At 33.0% G+C, this 16,968-nt stretch overlaps 1 protein-coding gene across 1 annotated transcript in view; it reads left to right on the forward strand.

Moving 5' to 3' along the window:
• snRNP-U1-70K (small ribonucleoprotein particle U1 subunit 70K) overlaps window positions 1–3,317 on the forward strand; it is a 34,821-nt gene extending 31,504 nt beyond the window's left edge. The window contains exons 9-10 of the mRNA XM_016051386.2: window positions 2,149–2,232; window positions 2,701–3,317. Of these exons, the coding sequence (XP_015906872.1) occupies window positions 2,149–2,232; window positions 2,701–3,136 (520 nt within the window). The 3' untranslated portion in view covers window positions 3,137–3,317. The remainder of the gene's footprint in view (window positions 1–2,148; window positions 2,233–2,700) is intronic.
• The last annotated feature ends 13,651 nt before the right edge of the window (window positions 3,318–16,968 follow it).

A 16,968-nucleotide genomic window follows, 5' to 3' on the forward strand; every position in this document is an offset into this window, starting at 1 on the left:
TCAAGAAAGAAAGGCATATTTGTACATTTTAATTACTTCTCCAGGTCATCATAGATATGTGTAAATAGTATAGGTATGTGTAAAATTTTAAATATATTTTAAGTAAACTAAGAAATATTGAGAAAAAGGGGAAAAAAGCCTTGGTCAAAGTTTTTTCTAATTTTTCAATTTAAACTGTCTTTTTTTTTTTAACTCAATTTTCCGGAATTTTGACTTGGGCTCACAATCACCCCTGATCAAGTGATGTGCTCAACTGCGAGCACACTGCTTCAGCGTGATCAAAGATAGGTAGCTGTCAATGAGATTTTTCGTTTGAAGCGGAAATTGTGTGTAAATATGGGTAAGTGTAAGGATGTGATAGAGTGCTAAAAATGGGCAATTGTGTTGGGCCGTGCTCATTGTCATACGGTGAATGAAGTTGCTGGATTTGTTAGTGTTTCGATGCGGACTGTTCAGCGTGTCTACAGGCAGTGGTGTAACACACGTGGTCACGAAAGACGGCGTCAGAATTGTGGTCCAGGAAAAATCTTGCGTGAAATGGAACGGGGAGGTGTTTCCCGACTTATCAATCAAAATCGCTTCCAATCCCAAAAGGAATTGCTTCAGTTTGTAAATGAAGATCATCCCAACGTGCTAGTGAGAGATTTATCCTAAGGGAGATGCATGGAATGAACATTTGAACATATCGTAAAAGGCCATTGCTCATGCAGGCACATAAAGCTGCGCGACTTCAGTGGGCCAGAAGTCACCGAACGTGGACAGTTACTGACTGGCGGAATGTAACATGGTCTGAGGAATCGCGTTTTTACCTTTATTCAAAAGAAGCACGTCATTGAGTGCTACGAAGAGCAGATGAAGCATTTCATCCTGACGGTGCGAAAGGTCAGGTTCAAGTCGAAGACGGGTCTGTCATGTTCTGGGGGCTTTTTTTCTCGTTATGGATTGGCCCCCCTCACTGCACTGGCTACCTAAAGTGAACCAACATGCTTATTTGAGCATTCTGGATGATTAGATGTATCAACATCTTCACGAAGAGTGTGTTGTCGATACCCCTATTTTTCAAGATGGCAGCAGCAAAGTTCATCGGCCTGGAAGAATGTGACTGGTTTTATGAACACTCACACTCAATTAGATCTCAACTGGCCTGCAAAATTACTTGACTATATCCCCATTGAAAATTTGTAGGATATTTTGGAACAACGGTTAAAACGCCGAAATCAGCATCCTCGCAATTTGATGGATTTGAGCGATAAAATCCTCAGCGAAGGGCCTATACTGGATTCGACGGACCTGCTCCATGTGGGCACATTTCCTAACCGAATCCAGGTATTTATCGAATTCAGAGGTGGTGTTACACGCTATAAATGATGTTTTTCATGATTTCTCTAGGGGTGACTAATTTTTTGTCCGGTGTGCTTAATAATAAGCATATAAATTCTTTTGTAAGTAATTATTTTCATTTAAATATAATATTTCACTCATCTGTTTTATATTTTGGCTGCTTGTTATTGATTGAAAAAAGGGATTATTGGTGCATTGGGTTAATAATTAATAGTGTTTTTTTTTTCCTTGAAAAATTAAATTATGTTAAATGTACAAAAAACAGCCTTGCACTTTTTTATGATTTGCACCCATGCATCTCTTCACCATTGAAAATATTGCCAAGTCTTATTTTTCATGAGTTGTCTACTTCTATAGGGAACATGAACTTCTATACTTCTATGAGTTGTCTCCTAGGTTACATACTAATCAGGATTTTCCTAATGTTTGAAACCTTTAAGTATAAAGATGTTTATGCTCCAAAGTACTGCTTTTATTTATTTTTTATAATTATAAGCTTTAAACAGTTTTCATATTAAAACCATAAAACAATTTTAGTGTATGTCTTTGAGGTTTTTTTTTTTTTAATTGCAAATGTAGGTTTGGTTTATCTTTAGTCTGCAATTTCAAGGTTTTAACGCTTGTCTTATCAAAAAGACAATCCCATTAAAAGTGTTCCAAGTACATTTTTTTTTTAGATTTTCAGCATAAGTCCATATAGCTTTGACTACTGTAGAGATGTTTAAAATTCCTTTCCTATCATACTTTTTTTTTTAATTCCTATTAAAAATTGAGAGAGTCATTTTAACCTTTACAATTTTTTTACAGGGAACGTGAAAGAGAGAGGGGAGAACGAGAGAGGAGGAGAAGTAGAAGCCGAAGTCGTGAAAGACGCAGGAAGAGTAGGAGCAGGTACAAATGAAACAGCTTAATTTGGTTTTATTTGTTAAATGTTAAAGTTTTATAGATTTATAGTTCTCACCTTTCTAAATTGTTGATTCGCAGAAGAAGAAAAAAAAGGATTAATTGTTGAGTATAATCCAAGCAAACACATTCAACAGTTTGTTTATAAAAACTGCTCACTTTTAACCTTTCATGTATGATAGAATGGCTATCATTTGTTAAAGATTAGTTAATGCTTTTTATTGTGTATTTTTCCAAACATGCTCTATATCTATTAGTAATTTACAATACCAATTTAAGGGAGAAAATTTTGGAAAGCATAATTAACCAGTCTATTCTTTTAAATAATCATCTCCAAAATTTTAATTTTATTTTCCTCATACTGTCATAACAATTTTGTCATATCTCTATCCTGTTTAAATCATTTGATATAACTAAGTGTTGATGCAACTGCTAAAAGTGTATTATTGTGTTTAGGAGCCGTGAGCGCCATCGTGGGGATCGACACAAGAGGGAACGATCCAGGGACAGGGAAAGAGTTCGGGATCATGATGCTCCAGTTAAAACTGAAAATGTGGATGGTGCGGCTGAGGTAGCCCCAGATGCTGAAATGCCCCGCAAAGAGCGGCGTAGGAGTCGAAGTCGTGACAGAGATCGCAGGAGAAGGCGAAGTCGCAGCAGGGACCGAAAACGCAGGGAAAGAGGAGGAGGAGATGACAAGGATCGAGATAGTCGCCGTGAACGTGACAGAGATCGTGGTGGCGATCGAGATGAACGAGTTAAGCCGACATCCTTCCCCGAAATGCCTATGCCTGAACCTAGCCAAGATGACTTCAATAACTCTGGATATGAAGCAGAATATAATAATTATAATAATAATAGTATGGAAGCTAATAATTATGAAGGGTATTGAGGAATTTTAATTGGTCATTTCTGTGTTAATGGTGTTTAATCATTAAAATCATACTTTCATTTATTTTTCCAAAATTATCATTCATTAAACAAAACATTTTATTTTCCTTATCTAGATTGCCCATGTGTCATATTGCTATGTATGTCTAATGATAAAAATAAATATTTGTTTTACCATTAAAGATTGTCTCAGTTTGTGATTTAAACACTTTCTTTTCTCAATAAAATCAACATGTAAATGTCTTTTTGTTAAAAAAAAAAAAAAACATATGAAATAATGTATTTAAATTATAGAGAAATACTAGTTCAGCCTAAAGTAGTTTATTTTTGTCAAAAAAAAATCAGATATTAATTTATATGTTCTTCATTTCATGTAAATCATTTTAAGCTGATAGAATAGTTTTGAATTAACTATTAACGTTTGAAAGAAAATTTAACTTCATATTTTGCTGCTCTTATTTTTTAACACTTTACATCAAATTGTAAATACAATATATCAATCATCTTATTTTTTCTACTGTTTTATTTATTATTAAATCTTATTTACTTAGATTATCTTCGTTCGAAAATTTCGCTGGAAAATGTTTCTTTTTGTGTTTCTAAGAATTTAAAAAATTTCCTTGTCCGAAGATTATTACTGTTTGCGTGAATTATCCCTGCCTTTCTTTTTAATGCAAAAACTGCGTGAAATATGAAATTTTGCACTTTTTCAAAGGAAATTATAGATAACATAATGATGTGAAAATGTTATTGATGCGCAGATATTAGTTATGAGTTAATTCAAGTATGAAGTTTTATTTTGCTGCATTATTTAAGTGAAACTATTTGCAGTAGTAAGTATTATATTTTCTTATAACCACGTACTTTTTTATATCTGATAATGAGCAATGCATCTTTGTTTAAAAATCTATTTTGTTTTCTTCTCATTGGCACGACAGCCCAGGATGAGCCTTGGCCTTCTCAACAAGCCTATGCCAAGACATTCTTCCCTTAGCCAAGGTTCTCCAGTTAATTATCTTTAAAATTTGTAGGTCCTTTTCAAGGCAATCTAAAAATCTTAGGTTTGGTTGTCCTCTTTTTCTTGTACCTGTTGGCCTGGCACAGAAAACATTTTTGGTTGTCCTGTTATCCTCCATTCTTATAATGTGGCCTACCCATTTAATCCTTTGAATTTTGATAAATTTAATGACATCAGGTTCTTATATGCTTTGTAAAAGCAAATAAAAACTGCGTGTTTTTTTTTCTTTGATAGATCAATCTATTCTAATATAAATTGCGTCTTACTGTGGGTATGCCTTTAACAATGGCTCACTACTCCATAACGACCACACAAGTATACACTCATTATTTTTAAAGGGGGGGGGGAAACGCTATCGAAATCTTGCAAATGCGCAGAACAAAAAAAAAAACTGATTACTTGAAAAAATTAAAAGTTGTTTCCAATGATTATATTTACACTCCTCTGCTGTTTTCTCCTGCAATCAGGTTCTGGTATTTTATACATCCTCAATCAACACTTGTAATTTCTTATAGTGTTTTGGTTTTCCTTTCCTTTTATGTACGCATTTTTTTATTTGTATTAGACAAGCATTCTATGAATATATATATTGAAAGTGGTCTTTGTGAAACATCCTGCATATACTTAGTGTTGCCAAGATAAAAAGAATGAACTATCATCTAATAAATTGCATAACACCTTCCCTTTGTTTTCAAAATCACACTACTTTTTGTAAATTAGTATTTTAAATACAAGGAAAATTCAATGTAAAAACTTTATTTTATAAATCTAGCAGGCTCCATCCTCATCTTGAAATTAAAGTAACATTTAGAATTAAAAACTTATTCTTAGGGAAATTACTACACTGGTTATAAATTAGAAAAATCATAAAAATAACCATAATTCCAAAAGTAATGCATTATATAATAATGTTTTAAATAGCATAAGTATTAACCAGACAATTGTAGGGCTACAGAAATTAGCATATGAAATCAGATGTTCGGAATAAAAAAAATACCTTCAGTATAGAGTATAAGCTCTTGCAGCAATACAGTGATGAAAGTGCGAACCAATCTTCTTGCAAAGCTAAAGCAGTTGTAAAGATCTCAGGATGAAGATTGAGATGAGAGTAACTACATGCCTTCCTAAAGCATCCCAAACGTGCTAGATAGGATTCAAACTCTATAATCGTGCAGGCCACTGTAAGAGCTGAATTGTCTGCTGCTGAAAATAATCATCCTGTGATACGAAATCCTCACTTATTGCACAAGCATACGGGCGCACATTATTATCAAGGATGTCTTTATACATGGGAGCATTCACAGTTCCACGTGGGAAGACATGCAGGCTCCCAAAGAGATACCACCCCATACACAGACACTGCCTCCTTGGTATGCATCTCTTGCACGGACGGATGATATGGGGTTCTATACAAATCAAGCAACGCCTACTATCGCTTTAGAAACTAAGCCTGGACTCATCTGTGAAGAGAACAGCCGTCCAGTGGACATGTTGCTGCGCCCACCTCAAACGTTACTATCATGGCGTGGCACGCAAATAACTGGTCGTCTAGCGAACAAACCACGTTTAAAAATCAACAAAATAGATGAACACATAGCTGAACTATGTGCAAGTTTTTTCAGAGATGCACTCTCTTGTCATACGTGCAACTACTTTAAAACCTTTGATTTTGAGCTCATCAAAGACAACATAAAACATAGCCCGGCTTTTTCCAATCCGATGGAGTTTTGTCCCGTAAATTTTGTAAATACTTGTATATATTTTTGCACATTTATTATGTATTTTTCCTATTTCTATGTGGCGACTGTGCATTTAAAAAGCACGGGGGTAATACCTCCAGGGGAGGCGAGGCAGTCTGCCACAAAAACCTCTTCTTTCTCTTAAATTTGTTTAATCTCGCTATTTCATTTTAATTTTCTCTCAGTAAATGTTACTGAACCTCAACTCCCACATTCAGTTGCGCTACAGCGATTTATTATTTATTCCCACTCAGATGAATTAGCATCAGCCCCGCTAGGGGCTCTAACTAAGATAACCCCCACATATGAGTATTCCAGCTCGAACAGTTGACGAGGGCAGACGTTCGAGCTCGACGATCAGCTCTGACGCTAGAGACACTTACCATATCCTTCGCGTCACGTCTAGAGCTGTATCACGGTGATGTCTTACAATATTGTAGTTAGTTTTACTTATATTCAATAAATCTATTAATATGCATAATATCAGTGCCTGCATGGATTTTCATTCTTCAACATAAATCAACACGCCCGCTAAACTAGTATATGTTCTTATCATCCCTTGGATAACTTGCTAAAAATTTCACAGCCAAAATTTTAAGTCTTTTAACAAGAATTTATAAGTATTAGCTTTATATTATGCATAATTCCACCAAAAAAAAATCAAATTTACTCTTATTTTGTGCCAGTTCAGCAACAATTTCACTCCACCCCCTCCCCTGTATTAGTAGAATCAAAGCATTTCTAACTATACTGAATACACCGAGAATTCTCTGTTGAATCTTGAAAAAGTTAATATCTTAATCTATTAAGTTACTTACAATTTCTTTAATTTTAATATTTTCGATGAAATAAAAACGTTCTAACAAAATTCTTGGCAAGAAGACATGTGGTTTTTCGAAGGGACAGTAAAATATGATTGATATTTCTACTTAAACAAACTAAGTAGGTTTAGAATTTCAGAAAGAAAGAAAAAACGATTGCTACATTTATCTCCCATCATTCGATTGCTTTGTAATAATGTAAGACAGATTTTAAACGAAGTATGAAAGAGAATAAAAAACTTTTCTAATGTCTAATGGCATTTATAATGAAAATCTGTATAAAAAATACTTTATTTGTTGTAATTACTTAGTTTCAATTGTGCGCTGTATAAAAACAAATATTGAGAACAAAATTCTTATATTAGGTAAAGAATAAACATTAAATGTAAAATATCGTTAAATGAACATTTTTATGATGTTATTTTTAACTTGGATTTTTTTTTTTTTTTATTAAAATAAATTTTTTATCTATTAAAATATTTATGTCCGTCGCAGGGTTTACACTTTCTTAGATAAATATGTGTCCCAGGATCATTAAGTATGAGACATTCGCTGTTTCTGTTATTTTAACACTGGACATAGATTTAACTCTATTTTATTATTTTTCATTGAGTAAGTAATAATCTTTGAGTTTAGAGCAGTATAGCCACCTTCATGTGTTATGATATTCTGTACTTTTACTCAAATCAAGATGTTTGAAATATAGAATAGATGTAGTAAAAAATAGAATAGGTGTAGAAATAAATAGGTGTATAGAATAGGTGTAGTAGGAAAGTTTTATGAAAATTTTAAAGAGAATATAATATATTGTGGGTCTCAGATTTGCATAATGCTCTTCTCTTTTTATTTAATTTATCCAAAATAAATAGTATATAGAAAAGACGCTACTGATAAATAATTGGTTTGAAATATTGGATTTTTCAAAAAAATACTTATTGCTCTGTTTCTTTTAAAGTGATTACCTTATTAAAAATTTAAAAAAAAAATCATTTGCCACAAATTGAATGTTTTCTTACAGTATTCTGTAAGTTTCTTCAAATCAAAACTTTTGAGTAATTGCCGATGTTTAATCTTAACTTTTATAAGCTTAACATGTAAATCTATGTAACAAAAAACACCTTATTTTGAAACTTTATAAAGTAAAATTTCTTTTCAACCCGATTTCAATGGAAATATTACTGACTTTGAATACTTATTTCATTTTATGTATTTAATAAGTTCATTTTTAATTTTTTTAAATAACTTAAGTATTTTAATTTTACATTATATATTACATTAAAGTATTTAAATCTGAGCAGACTTTCAGTTGTCAATCTTCACCTTTTTTTAATTATTGTATATTTACAGCTTAGATGCTCGAAAAAAAAAAATTTTCATTTTCTTACACAGTTATATGTTTAGAATTATCACTTTTGCAATATTTAATATCTTTTCATTTTTGATAATAGTTATTGTGTAATAAATATAACAATGGGACGATTACAAAAACCATAGAGAGAACTAATTTATGAAATATATTGGTACTTCAAATCTAATCCAGGTTCAGCCCTTACATACAACATCATATATAATTGAATTAAATGTAAGCTTTCCTCCAAATGAATAAAATTCTTTGAGGGTGTTTTTTGAACTGGTTAAAAAACACCATTTAAAAATAAAATAACTAAATCATTTTACCAGCAAAGTGTGAAATGCAGGAAAGAAATTATCATCAAAAATTTAATAAAATGTTTATAAGAGGAAAATACAATATACGATAAGAAATAGTCCACTAAATTAAAATATAAGTGTACTTAAAAATATACTAAAAATTTTGCAGAGAACGAGAGTTACAACAAAATTTGAGCACATCATAGTAAACGTTTCTTGACTGAAATGACGATAAAGTGTTTCATTTGAGAGTTAGAACTACTCTTAGAGCACATTCTATCCACTGGTTGCATCTTATTTCAATCTTAAAAAGGCACCCCCAAAATTCTAGGAAAATGTCCCTGTGAAGCATTTATAAACAGATTCAAACAAACAAGTTATCTTTCCCTACTTCCTGTAGATATTCCCCATAGATATACACTCCTCAAAAGTGAAATTGCAACACCAAGAAATAATGCACGTAGCGTCATGCAAATTTCAGGTGCGATAGTAGTGAGATGGATATGCAAATGATTAAATTTGCGCACGCATCTGATCACGTGGTACGGGTACGCATATTCGGGCTATAAAAGCCAGCAACTTTCCCTTCTCATAAACGGCATCTGAGGTTTTGCGTAGCATTTGCGACTTTCGAAAAAGCGTAGAAAATGCCTCTGAGACGTCGGCGAGCTCAATACCATCAGTTAACGACCAGGGAACGTGACAGTATTATCGAACTCCATGAACTTGGTTTGTCGCTGCGCGCAATAGCAACTCGTGTTGGGCACAACGTGAGTACCATCCAACGTTGTGTCACACGATGGATTCAGGAAGGACTACGTGCACGCCGAAGAGGAAGTGGTGTGCACAGGTGCACGTCAGAGCGCACAGACCGGCGTATTCGCCAGTTGGCTATTCGAGAACCTTTCTCCACGGCACGTGCCATCCGAAGACGGTTGACTTCAGGAGCAGGTGGATCTGAGTCCACCCAAACCATACGCAACAGATTGCATGAAGTACAGTTACGTGCACGGGTATCAGCAACAGGGGTGCCGTTGACCGTTTTACACAGGGCTAGACGCCTGGCGTGGTGTCATCATCATCGTACCTGGACCATCCAATAATGGCATCGGGTATTGCTCACGGATGAATCTCGTTTCTTTCTGTGGAGAAATGACAGCCGTCGACGGGTATGGCGGCGACACGGAGAACGCTGCGAACCAGCCTATTACGCCGGGCATCATGGTTTGGGGTGGCATAATGTTTGATCGCAGAACGCCCCTGGTACACATTCACGACAGTTTGACAGCTGACCGCTACGTCACACAAGTTGTGTATCCCGTTGTTCTGCCCTTGTTGCAGGGCGCACCCAACACGGTATTCCAGCAAGACAATGCCAGGCCGCACGGCGAACTCTTAACAGCATGACTGGATTTGACATCCTTCCCTGGCCGGCAGCCTCTCTAGACTGAATCCCATGGAACACCTATGGGATCTCATTGGACGTGGCATGAACAGAGGACCAATGGTGCAAACCATCGATGATCTGCGCAGAGCAGTGGATGTGGCTTGGCAAAGGTTACCTCAGGCAACCATCAATGGAGTCATTGATAGCATGCCTCGCCGGATTGAGGCCTGTATAGCTGCCCACATTAGATATTGAATAAATTGCTTTATAATGATTTTATTAGTCTGTTTTTTTAATCATTTGCATATCCATCTCACTACTATCGCTCTTGAAATTTGCATGACGCTACGTGCATTATTTCTTGGTGTTGCAATTTCACTTTTGAGGAGTGTAGATAAAGCAGGGTAATTTGAAGCTGTGAACATTTCTCTATCATAAAGAGGAATCAGCTAACTTAGTAAACGACACTCGACAGGAACATACTGGGTATTGTGAGGGAAGAACAAATATTCTACATTTTTGAACAAGGAAGAGCCTTATATCGATGCCATAGAATGACTTTTTAAGTGTTGTTTTTTACCTAATAAAAGCAAAACAAGAAACAATTTTTTAAACTAAAATATAAATAGTTAGAGAAAATATTGCCAATTACAATGGGGTGTGTTTGATCCCTTACCTACGTCATTTCAGTAGTCGAATGAATGTGTTGTAGAAGAAGAGTGGTATTTATATTTCGTAGTCTCCGAGCCGTAAGCGTAAAATAACGGTCTTCATTGCGCGTTGTTGGCATGTCTAAGCCCCTTCCCTGATCTTTCAGTCTCCAAAAAAAAATCCCAGATACTGGAAATCACACTTTGTAAAACTTCAGTGGCTTGTGGGGGCGGAGTTATTCACCATGCCAACCTTCATCTATCAAAAGGTACCTCATGATTGAATCAAGTTAGCACGTCTTATATACCAGTGAATTGATGTTTAATTTTCGTAGTGGTAGTTACGCTACAATACTGCCCCTCTAGAATTTTATCAGAGATAGAATTCGATGAACGGTTTCCACTTAGTTGCTGTACTTGTGAAAGACCGGGAGAGCTGGAATTAAGATCACCGGGTTTTTGAGTGCTGAATGTGAGAGGTGTATTAACTTCACAGTCGTAGTCGCTCCTGTGTTGCCATTAGTAGTCGTGTGTATGTAGGCAGACGTTGTGTTAAATCGAGACGAGACTGAGTAGCAACAGCGTGAGGAGGTTGATTATGTCGCAGTCACAAGTCAAGTCAACTGTTCAATGCAGACCATCCATCGAAGTAGGCGTTTCCAGATCGAAGTGGGCGTTACTGTCTAGATAGGCGTGTTCATATTGAAGTGGGCGTTACTGCCAAGGTAGGCGTGTTCATATCACGTCCAGGTCACCAATGTGGGGAGAGTAGTTACAGACCATTTCAACAGTCATCTATGTAAAGGTACCCCATGATTGAATCAAGTTAGCACGTCTTATATACCAGTGAATTGATGTTTAATTTTCGTAGTGGTAGTTACGCCACAGGCTCCTGCTACTTCGGCTTGTATTTGGTCACCCTCTAACTAGCCAACAACTCTTTAAGCTTCCGATTCGGTTAAATGATTTCGAAGAGACATCGCACCCATCGAAACAAAGCGCTTACTGAATGTCGATCATTCTTTTCCGCTTTGTCTGACATGAAAGTCAAATCAAATTCGCTCTCGCTAAAGCGTCGTCTTCAACGTCAAACTCAAAATTTGCATACTGCAAAGTTAGAACTAGAGCCCCTTAATTAGACAGGCCGACTTATCATTTATTGTTGGAGCAAAGAGCTAACATAAGCACAGCGAATAAATATTTTCAAGTGGTAGTTTATTAATTGTATTTCGTGGTTTCATAAATTCGATTTAGTAGATTTTAATCCACCACTATTTCTAAACAATGCGTGGGTATATATAATTCACGACTTTAAAGTTCTATTACATGCTTTACATTTTTCAAAGCAAGCAAATATTGTCAACTATTTGCAAAATTTACTTTAAAGTTATTTACCGTTTTTTAAATTATTTTGGCGTGACCGCAGCAGTTGGCATCTCTGTAGTAACATAACGAATAGTAAAATAACGTTAACTTGCGAACTTTTTTGCTCCAATATTGCTTGATAGGTCAGCTCTGATAGTATAGGAGCCTTAGTTAGAACATAAGAAAAAAAATCGATTTGTGACTCTCATCTTTAGCACACAAGAAATTTAGCTTATACAGTAATTTTATACAATATCCTTTAATTGTTTCGAGCAGTGTGCATCGCACGTTTTTGGTATTTACGCGATCTAAACGGCCATAAATATTTCCGATAACATTTTAAATGTTTGTATACTAGATACTAGTAAAATATCAATTTATCTAATAATGCATGTTAATGCTTTTAATATTATTTCAGACCTTACGTTAAATGTGTTGAATTGTAAAGTATGAAGAGAAAAAGTTACAAAAATCAGCAAATTTAAATAAAACTTTTGATTCCGAATTTTTTAGATAATTTTTATTTCAGTGTTTAAAATCGTATTTTATGGGGTTGTACAGAAAACAATTTCGCTTTTCTGAAAGAGTATTTAATTGTATTTTTTCGTACCCAACTTTACACCTAAGCCGTATTATCATTATATGTTTTGATAGCTGCTATAGCAAGGCTTGTGTGTGAAAAAGTAATTCTACGCAGTAGTTTTGGTTTCATTATTTAATAATTTCGTTTTGAAATCTAATTGATTTATTTAAAAAAAACTGAATCATTTCTTTTCCCCTGAAATTTAAAAAAAGAAGAAAAAGAAAAAAATTACCTCTCCAACACTTTGAAAATTATGATTTAAAGCTCATGCTTAGGTTAAAAAAAAAAATTTAAAAAAAGTCATGTTTTAAGATGTAATGGTTTAAAGTTAACAATATTATTTATATTCGAAAGCCTCATTATATTTTATATATTTACAGATTTACAAAGGTATTAAAAACATTTTGAGTAGATTGTTTTAGACATTTTAAGCATAAGGCTTATGCAAGAAATAGTTTTCTTACTTCTACACTACTGGCGATTAAAATTGCTACAACAGGAAGGAATTCAAATAACAGAATGATATTTATTGGATACGCACATTATATTTGGAAGAATGAATGATAAAATTTTCAGGATATTTAAATAAAAAAAATGATAGAATAAAATTTTATCTGCTTAAAATTGAATAATTTATTATTGATTCCCATACTTTATTTAGTTTAAATCATTTATTTCTTAATTCATTTCAAAAACATTAAAAAAAAAAAAAAAGAATTCTAATTACAGTTTTAAGACATTGTATAAAACATTCTGATAAGAAGATATAACTTTTCTGTTACTTTTAAGTTTTATCAAATACAGGTAAAATTTGATCACAGACTAATTTTTATAAAAAATTATTTATTTTGATTGCAAAATATGCAAGAAGTATTCTGAAAATGTATACTACAGTTTGCTGTTAAACAGAATTCATGGTAAGGAAACCTAACATTCAGCCAATTATAGCCACCGTCAGTAAAGTCCCTATTTCTAAGTCTCATGATATTGAATGTCTTATATCCAACTGAATTAAAAAAAAAAAATCACAAACAGATTTGATATTAAAAGCTCTGGATAAGACAGTTAAAATACTTTTCTATAAAAATTTTTAAATAAAGTTAGACAATGAGATTAATAACTAAAATGAAAATTATTGTGAACAGATCATTTAAACATTATCTGTATAAACTTACAACAAGAATAAAGTTAGTCAGTAGTATGAACAGAACACTGAGCATAAAAATCCTTAATAGAGATAAACTCTAACGCCTGTATTCACCATGGAAACTAACCCTCAGGTTTTATAAGAGCAACTCTAGGTTAGATTCTAAAATTTCATTTCACCATGTACGTAACTGCGTGTCAGTTGGACCCAGAGTTAACTAACTTTAACCTGAAGATTTCCCTGGTTTGAGTAACCACTGATGCGCAGTAGGCGAATTTTTATTTATTTATGTTTTCAAAATTAAAATTTTTGATGTTCGGTTGCTTTTTTTATGTTCAGTGAGGTCAGTTTATTACTAGATGTAACTATAATTAATTTATATCAAATAAATGCTTATTAATAAAATGGATATTAAGTTTTCATGATTTAATACCTTCCATAGAAGATATTGCAATCAGACTTATATTTAACGAACTTCTCTATTTTGCAATTTTTTTCGAGGAACCAAGAACATTTTGGAAATTTCTTCGTAAAATAACTTCCAAATAGCGAAGTGAATTTTCTATTTAAAGAACTTTTCTTTGAGATTCAACTTCCCTATTTCCCAAAATATTCTGAACATTTCAAACTTGTTAACGCATTTTATAGGGGAAATGATCTTGAATTAATTTTCAAAGCCACTGCTTTCTCCAAAAGTTTTTTTAGAGAAAACAGTACTCAGAAAGAGAAACTCAGACCAAATTAAAAGATTTAATTAGTAGCAATTAAACTTAATGGTAATGTACGATTAAAACTACTTTTACAATAAATGCAGCTATAATTTTATACATAAATTTAGCTTTTCTTTATTTGAACATGTATGTAGCAAGATAGTGTAGGTAGCATGAAAATGTAAGTAGCATGTAGTACTGCATAATGTTTTTGCTCTACTCTTGCTTTCCGCGCAGATTTCTTTTATGGTTAATATTTATAAAATAAATAGTAGATACTAGTTTACAAGATAAAGGTGTATCTATTGCTATTTTAGTAATGCCTAGTGTTTATAAATTTTAAGTCTGTTTTGTGTTGTTTAAGTATTTCAAAAGGTGATTTTCTATTTAATGAATTTTCCATACAACGAACTTATTATCGGGATTTAGCGACTTAGTTAAATAGAGGTCAGCCTGCATATATATGTCTCAAATTATTACTAGCAGTCATTTCTGCACTTAAATTATTTTTCACTCAGAAAAAAAATCCGTGGATAATACAGTTTGTGTCAATAATTCACAAGAATAATGCAAGAAATTAAGATTCTAAATAATTTAACTAGCTTTTATTTAATTTTTTAAATGAAAAAAAAAAAAAATAATCGATGCTGAAAGAAATATAAACAAGAATACAATTCATAAAATTATTATAGATCTTGCCCAAAAATATAATATAGTTAAGAGATGAACAGGCAAATAATTTGCAATATTTAGATATGAAGATAACGAATGGCATTTTAAATTTTTTTTCATCCATAAAATAAAACTATTAATAAAATTAAGAACATATACAATATTTTTAATATATATTAAAACTTATGCTAAAATAAATACAGTAGGGAACCGATTATCCGGAACGATCGTGGGACTATCGCTATTCCGGATAACTGATTTTTCCGGTTTTCTGAATCGCTACAAAAAGCCGTTTTTTTAGTGTTAAACCCAACTAAAAAAAAAATATTTGGAAATAATCTTAAAAATAAGAAAAAACGATGAGGTAATACACTAATGATTATTTCTGAAATGATGGTAAGGCAAACATCTTTCAAAAAAGAAAAAAAAATCCTAAAATCTTATGAGGAAAAAAAAATTATTTTTTTTAAATTGCGGGAAAATTTATCGAATTTCGTTCCGGTTTTTTGGTTTTCCGGTTTTCTGAATTCCGGATAACGGGTTCTGTACTGTATTATGTAATCAAAGCAAATCTTAATCTGAGCTAACATTTAAACTACACAATAATCTGCATCAAATGACTTCAATAACCATCTATAATTTTATAACCATAAAATAATCAGCTGAACATTTGGAAAAAATAGAATCATTCGGAAGAGATTAATTGCTGAATACTATATGAAATTAAAACGCCGTCTCTAATTAAAAATTTTTTAAATATATGACCTGGATTCTTTATGACCAGTGATGCCACTCTAAAAAAATGTCAAGACTTAACTTATTTTTTGACCAAATAATACTGTCTAGCGTTGTTTACCAAACTTTTAGAAATTTATAGCTAAATGACACCAAAATTTACCTTTCCGTGATAATAGCCTACATATTCAGGGGTGAATTGTGAGCCCAAGTCAAAATTCCGGAAAATTCATTGAGTAAAAAAAAAAAGAACAGTTTAATTTAAAAATTAGAAAAAAAATTTAAACAAGGTTTTTTTCCTTTTTCTCAATATTTTTTAGTTCACTTAAAAATATTTAAAATTTTACACATACCTATACCATTTACACATACCTGGAGAAGTAATTAAAATTTACAAATACCGTATATTCCGGCGCATAACGCGCTCCCGTAATTTCTAATAACTTTTTTTAAATTTTAAGATACACTCTTCGTCTAGTATCTATAGAAAACCAGAAAGCCTTTCAGTGTGGGAAATGTTTAGATCGCATCTTACAGATAATGCAAAAAAAATTGTTGAAAGAATGTAACACCGATGTGGCAGTTATTATGGGCGGATTGACACCATTAGTTCAGATATTGGAATTCTGCTTTTAAAGCCAATTTAAAAAAACAGTGGAACACTTGGATGTTGGAGGGCGAGAAAACCTTTAAGAAAGGAGGATATATGCGTCATGCAAGTTTGGAAACAGTGTGCGAGTGGATATTAAAAGCATGGGATGAAATTAAGCCCGAGATGGTTAGAAAATCATTAAAAAATGCAGCATTTCAAATAATGTGGACGGATCAGAAGATGACTGTTTATTCATGGATGAGGGTAACACAGATGATGAAGACGAAACAGATTGTGATGATGTGCCTGAAGAAATAACGGAAGACGAATATAATGAACTATTTATGTAATAACGAAAATCAATGAAGTATATAGGTATGTTATTTCTTTAAAATAAAAATATTTTTCTAAACTTAAATTTTTTTAATCTATAATTTTTTATATTCGGGGTATACCGCGCACACGTAAATTCCAATGTTATTTTTTGTATTAAAAGTGTGCGTTATACGCCGGAATATACGGTATGTCTTTCTTTCATGAGTTTATGATTATAACAACTATTTACTGATAAAAAATGAAAACTAATCATGAATATGAGCTTATAAAGTATCTCTCTGGCTCTCCCTTACAAACAAATAAAATAAACTGTGCTTTTAAGTTCCACCTTTGAAAATTTGATTGATCAATGATTTTTTGAAACGCCTGAATCTTCGATCTCCGGAAACTTCCGGATCACTGTTAGCAAAAATTCCGGAAATCCGGAT

The sequence above is a fragment of the Parasteatoda tepidariorum genome, chromosome 4 (genome assembly GCF_982258835.1).
Source record: "Parasteatoda tepidariorum strain Cologne lab strain chromosome 4, Ptep-v5.0, whole genome shotgun sequence".
NCBI lineage: Eukaryota > Metazoa > Arthropoda > Arachnida > Araneae > Theridiidae > Parasteatoda > Parasteatoda tepidariorum.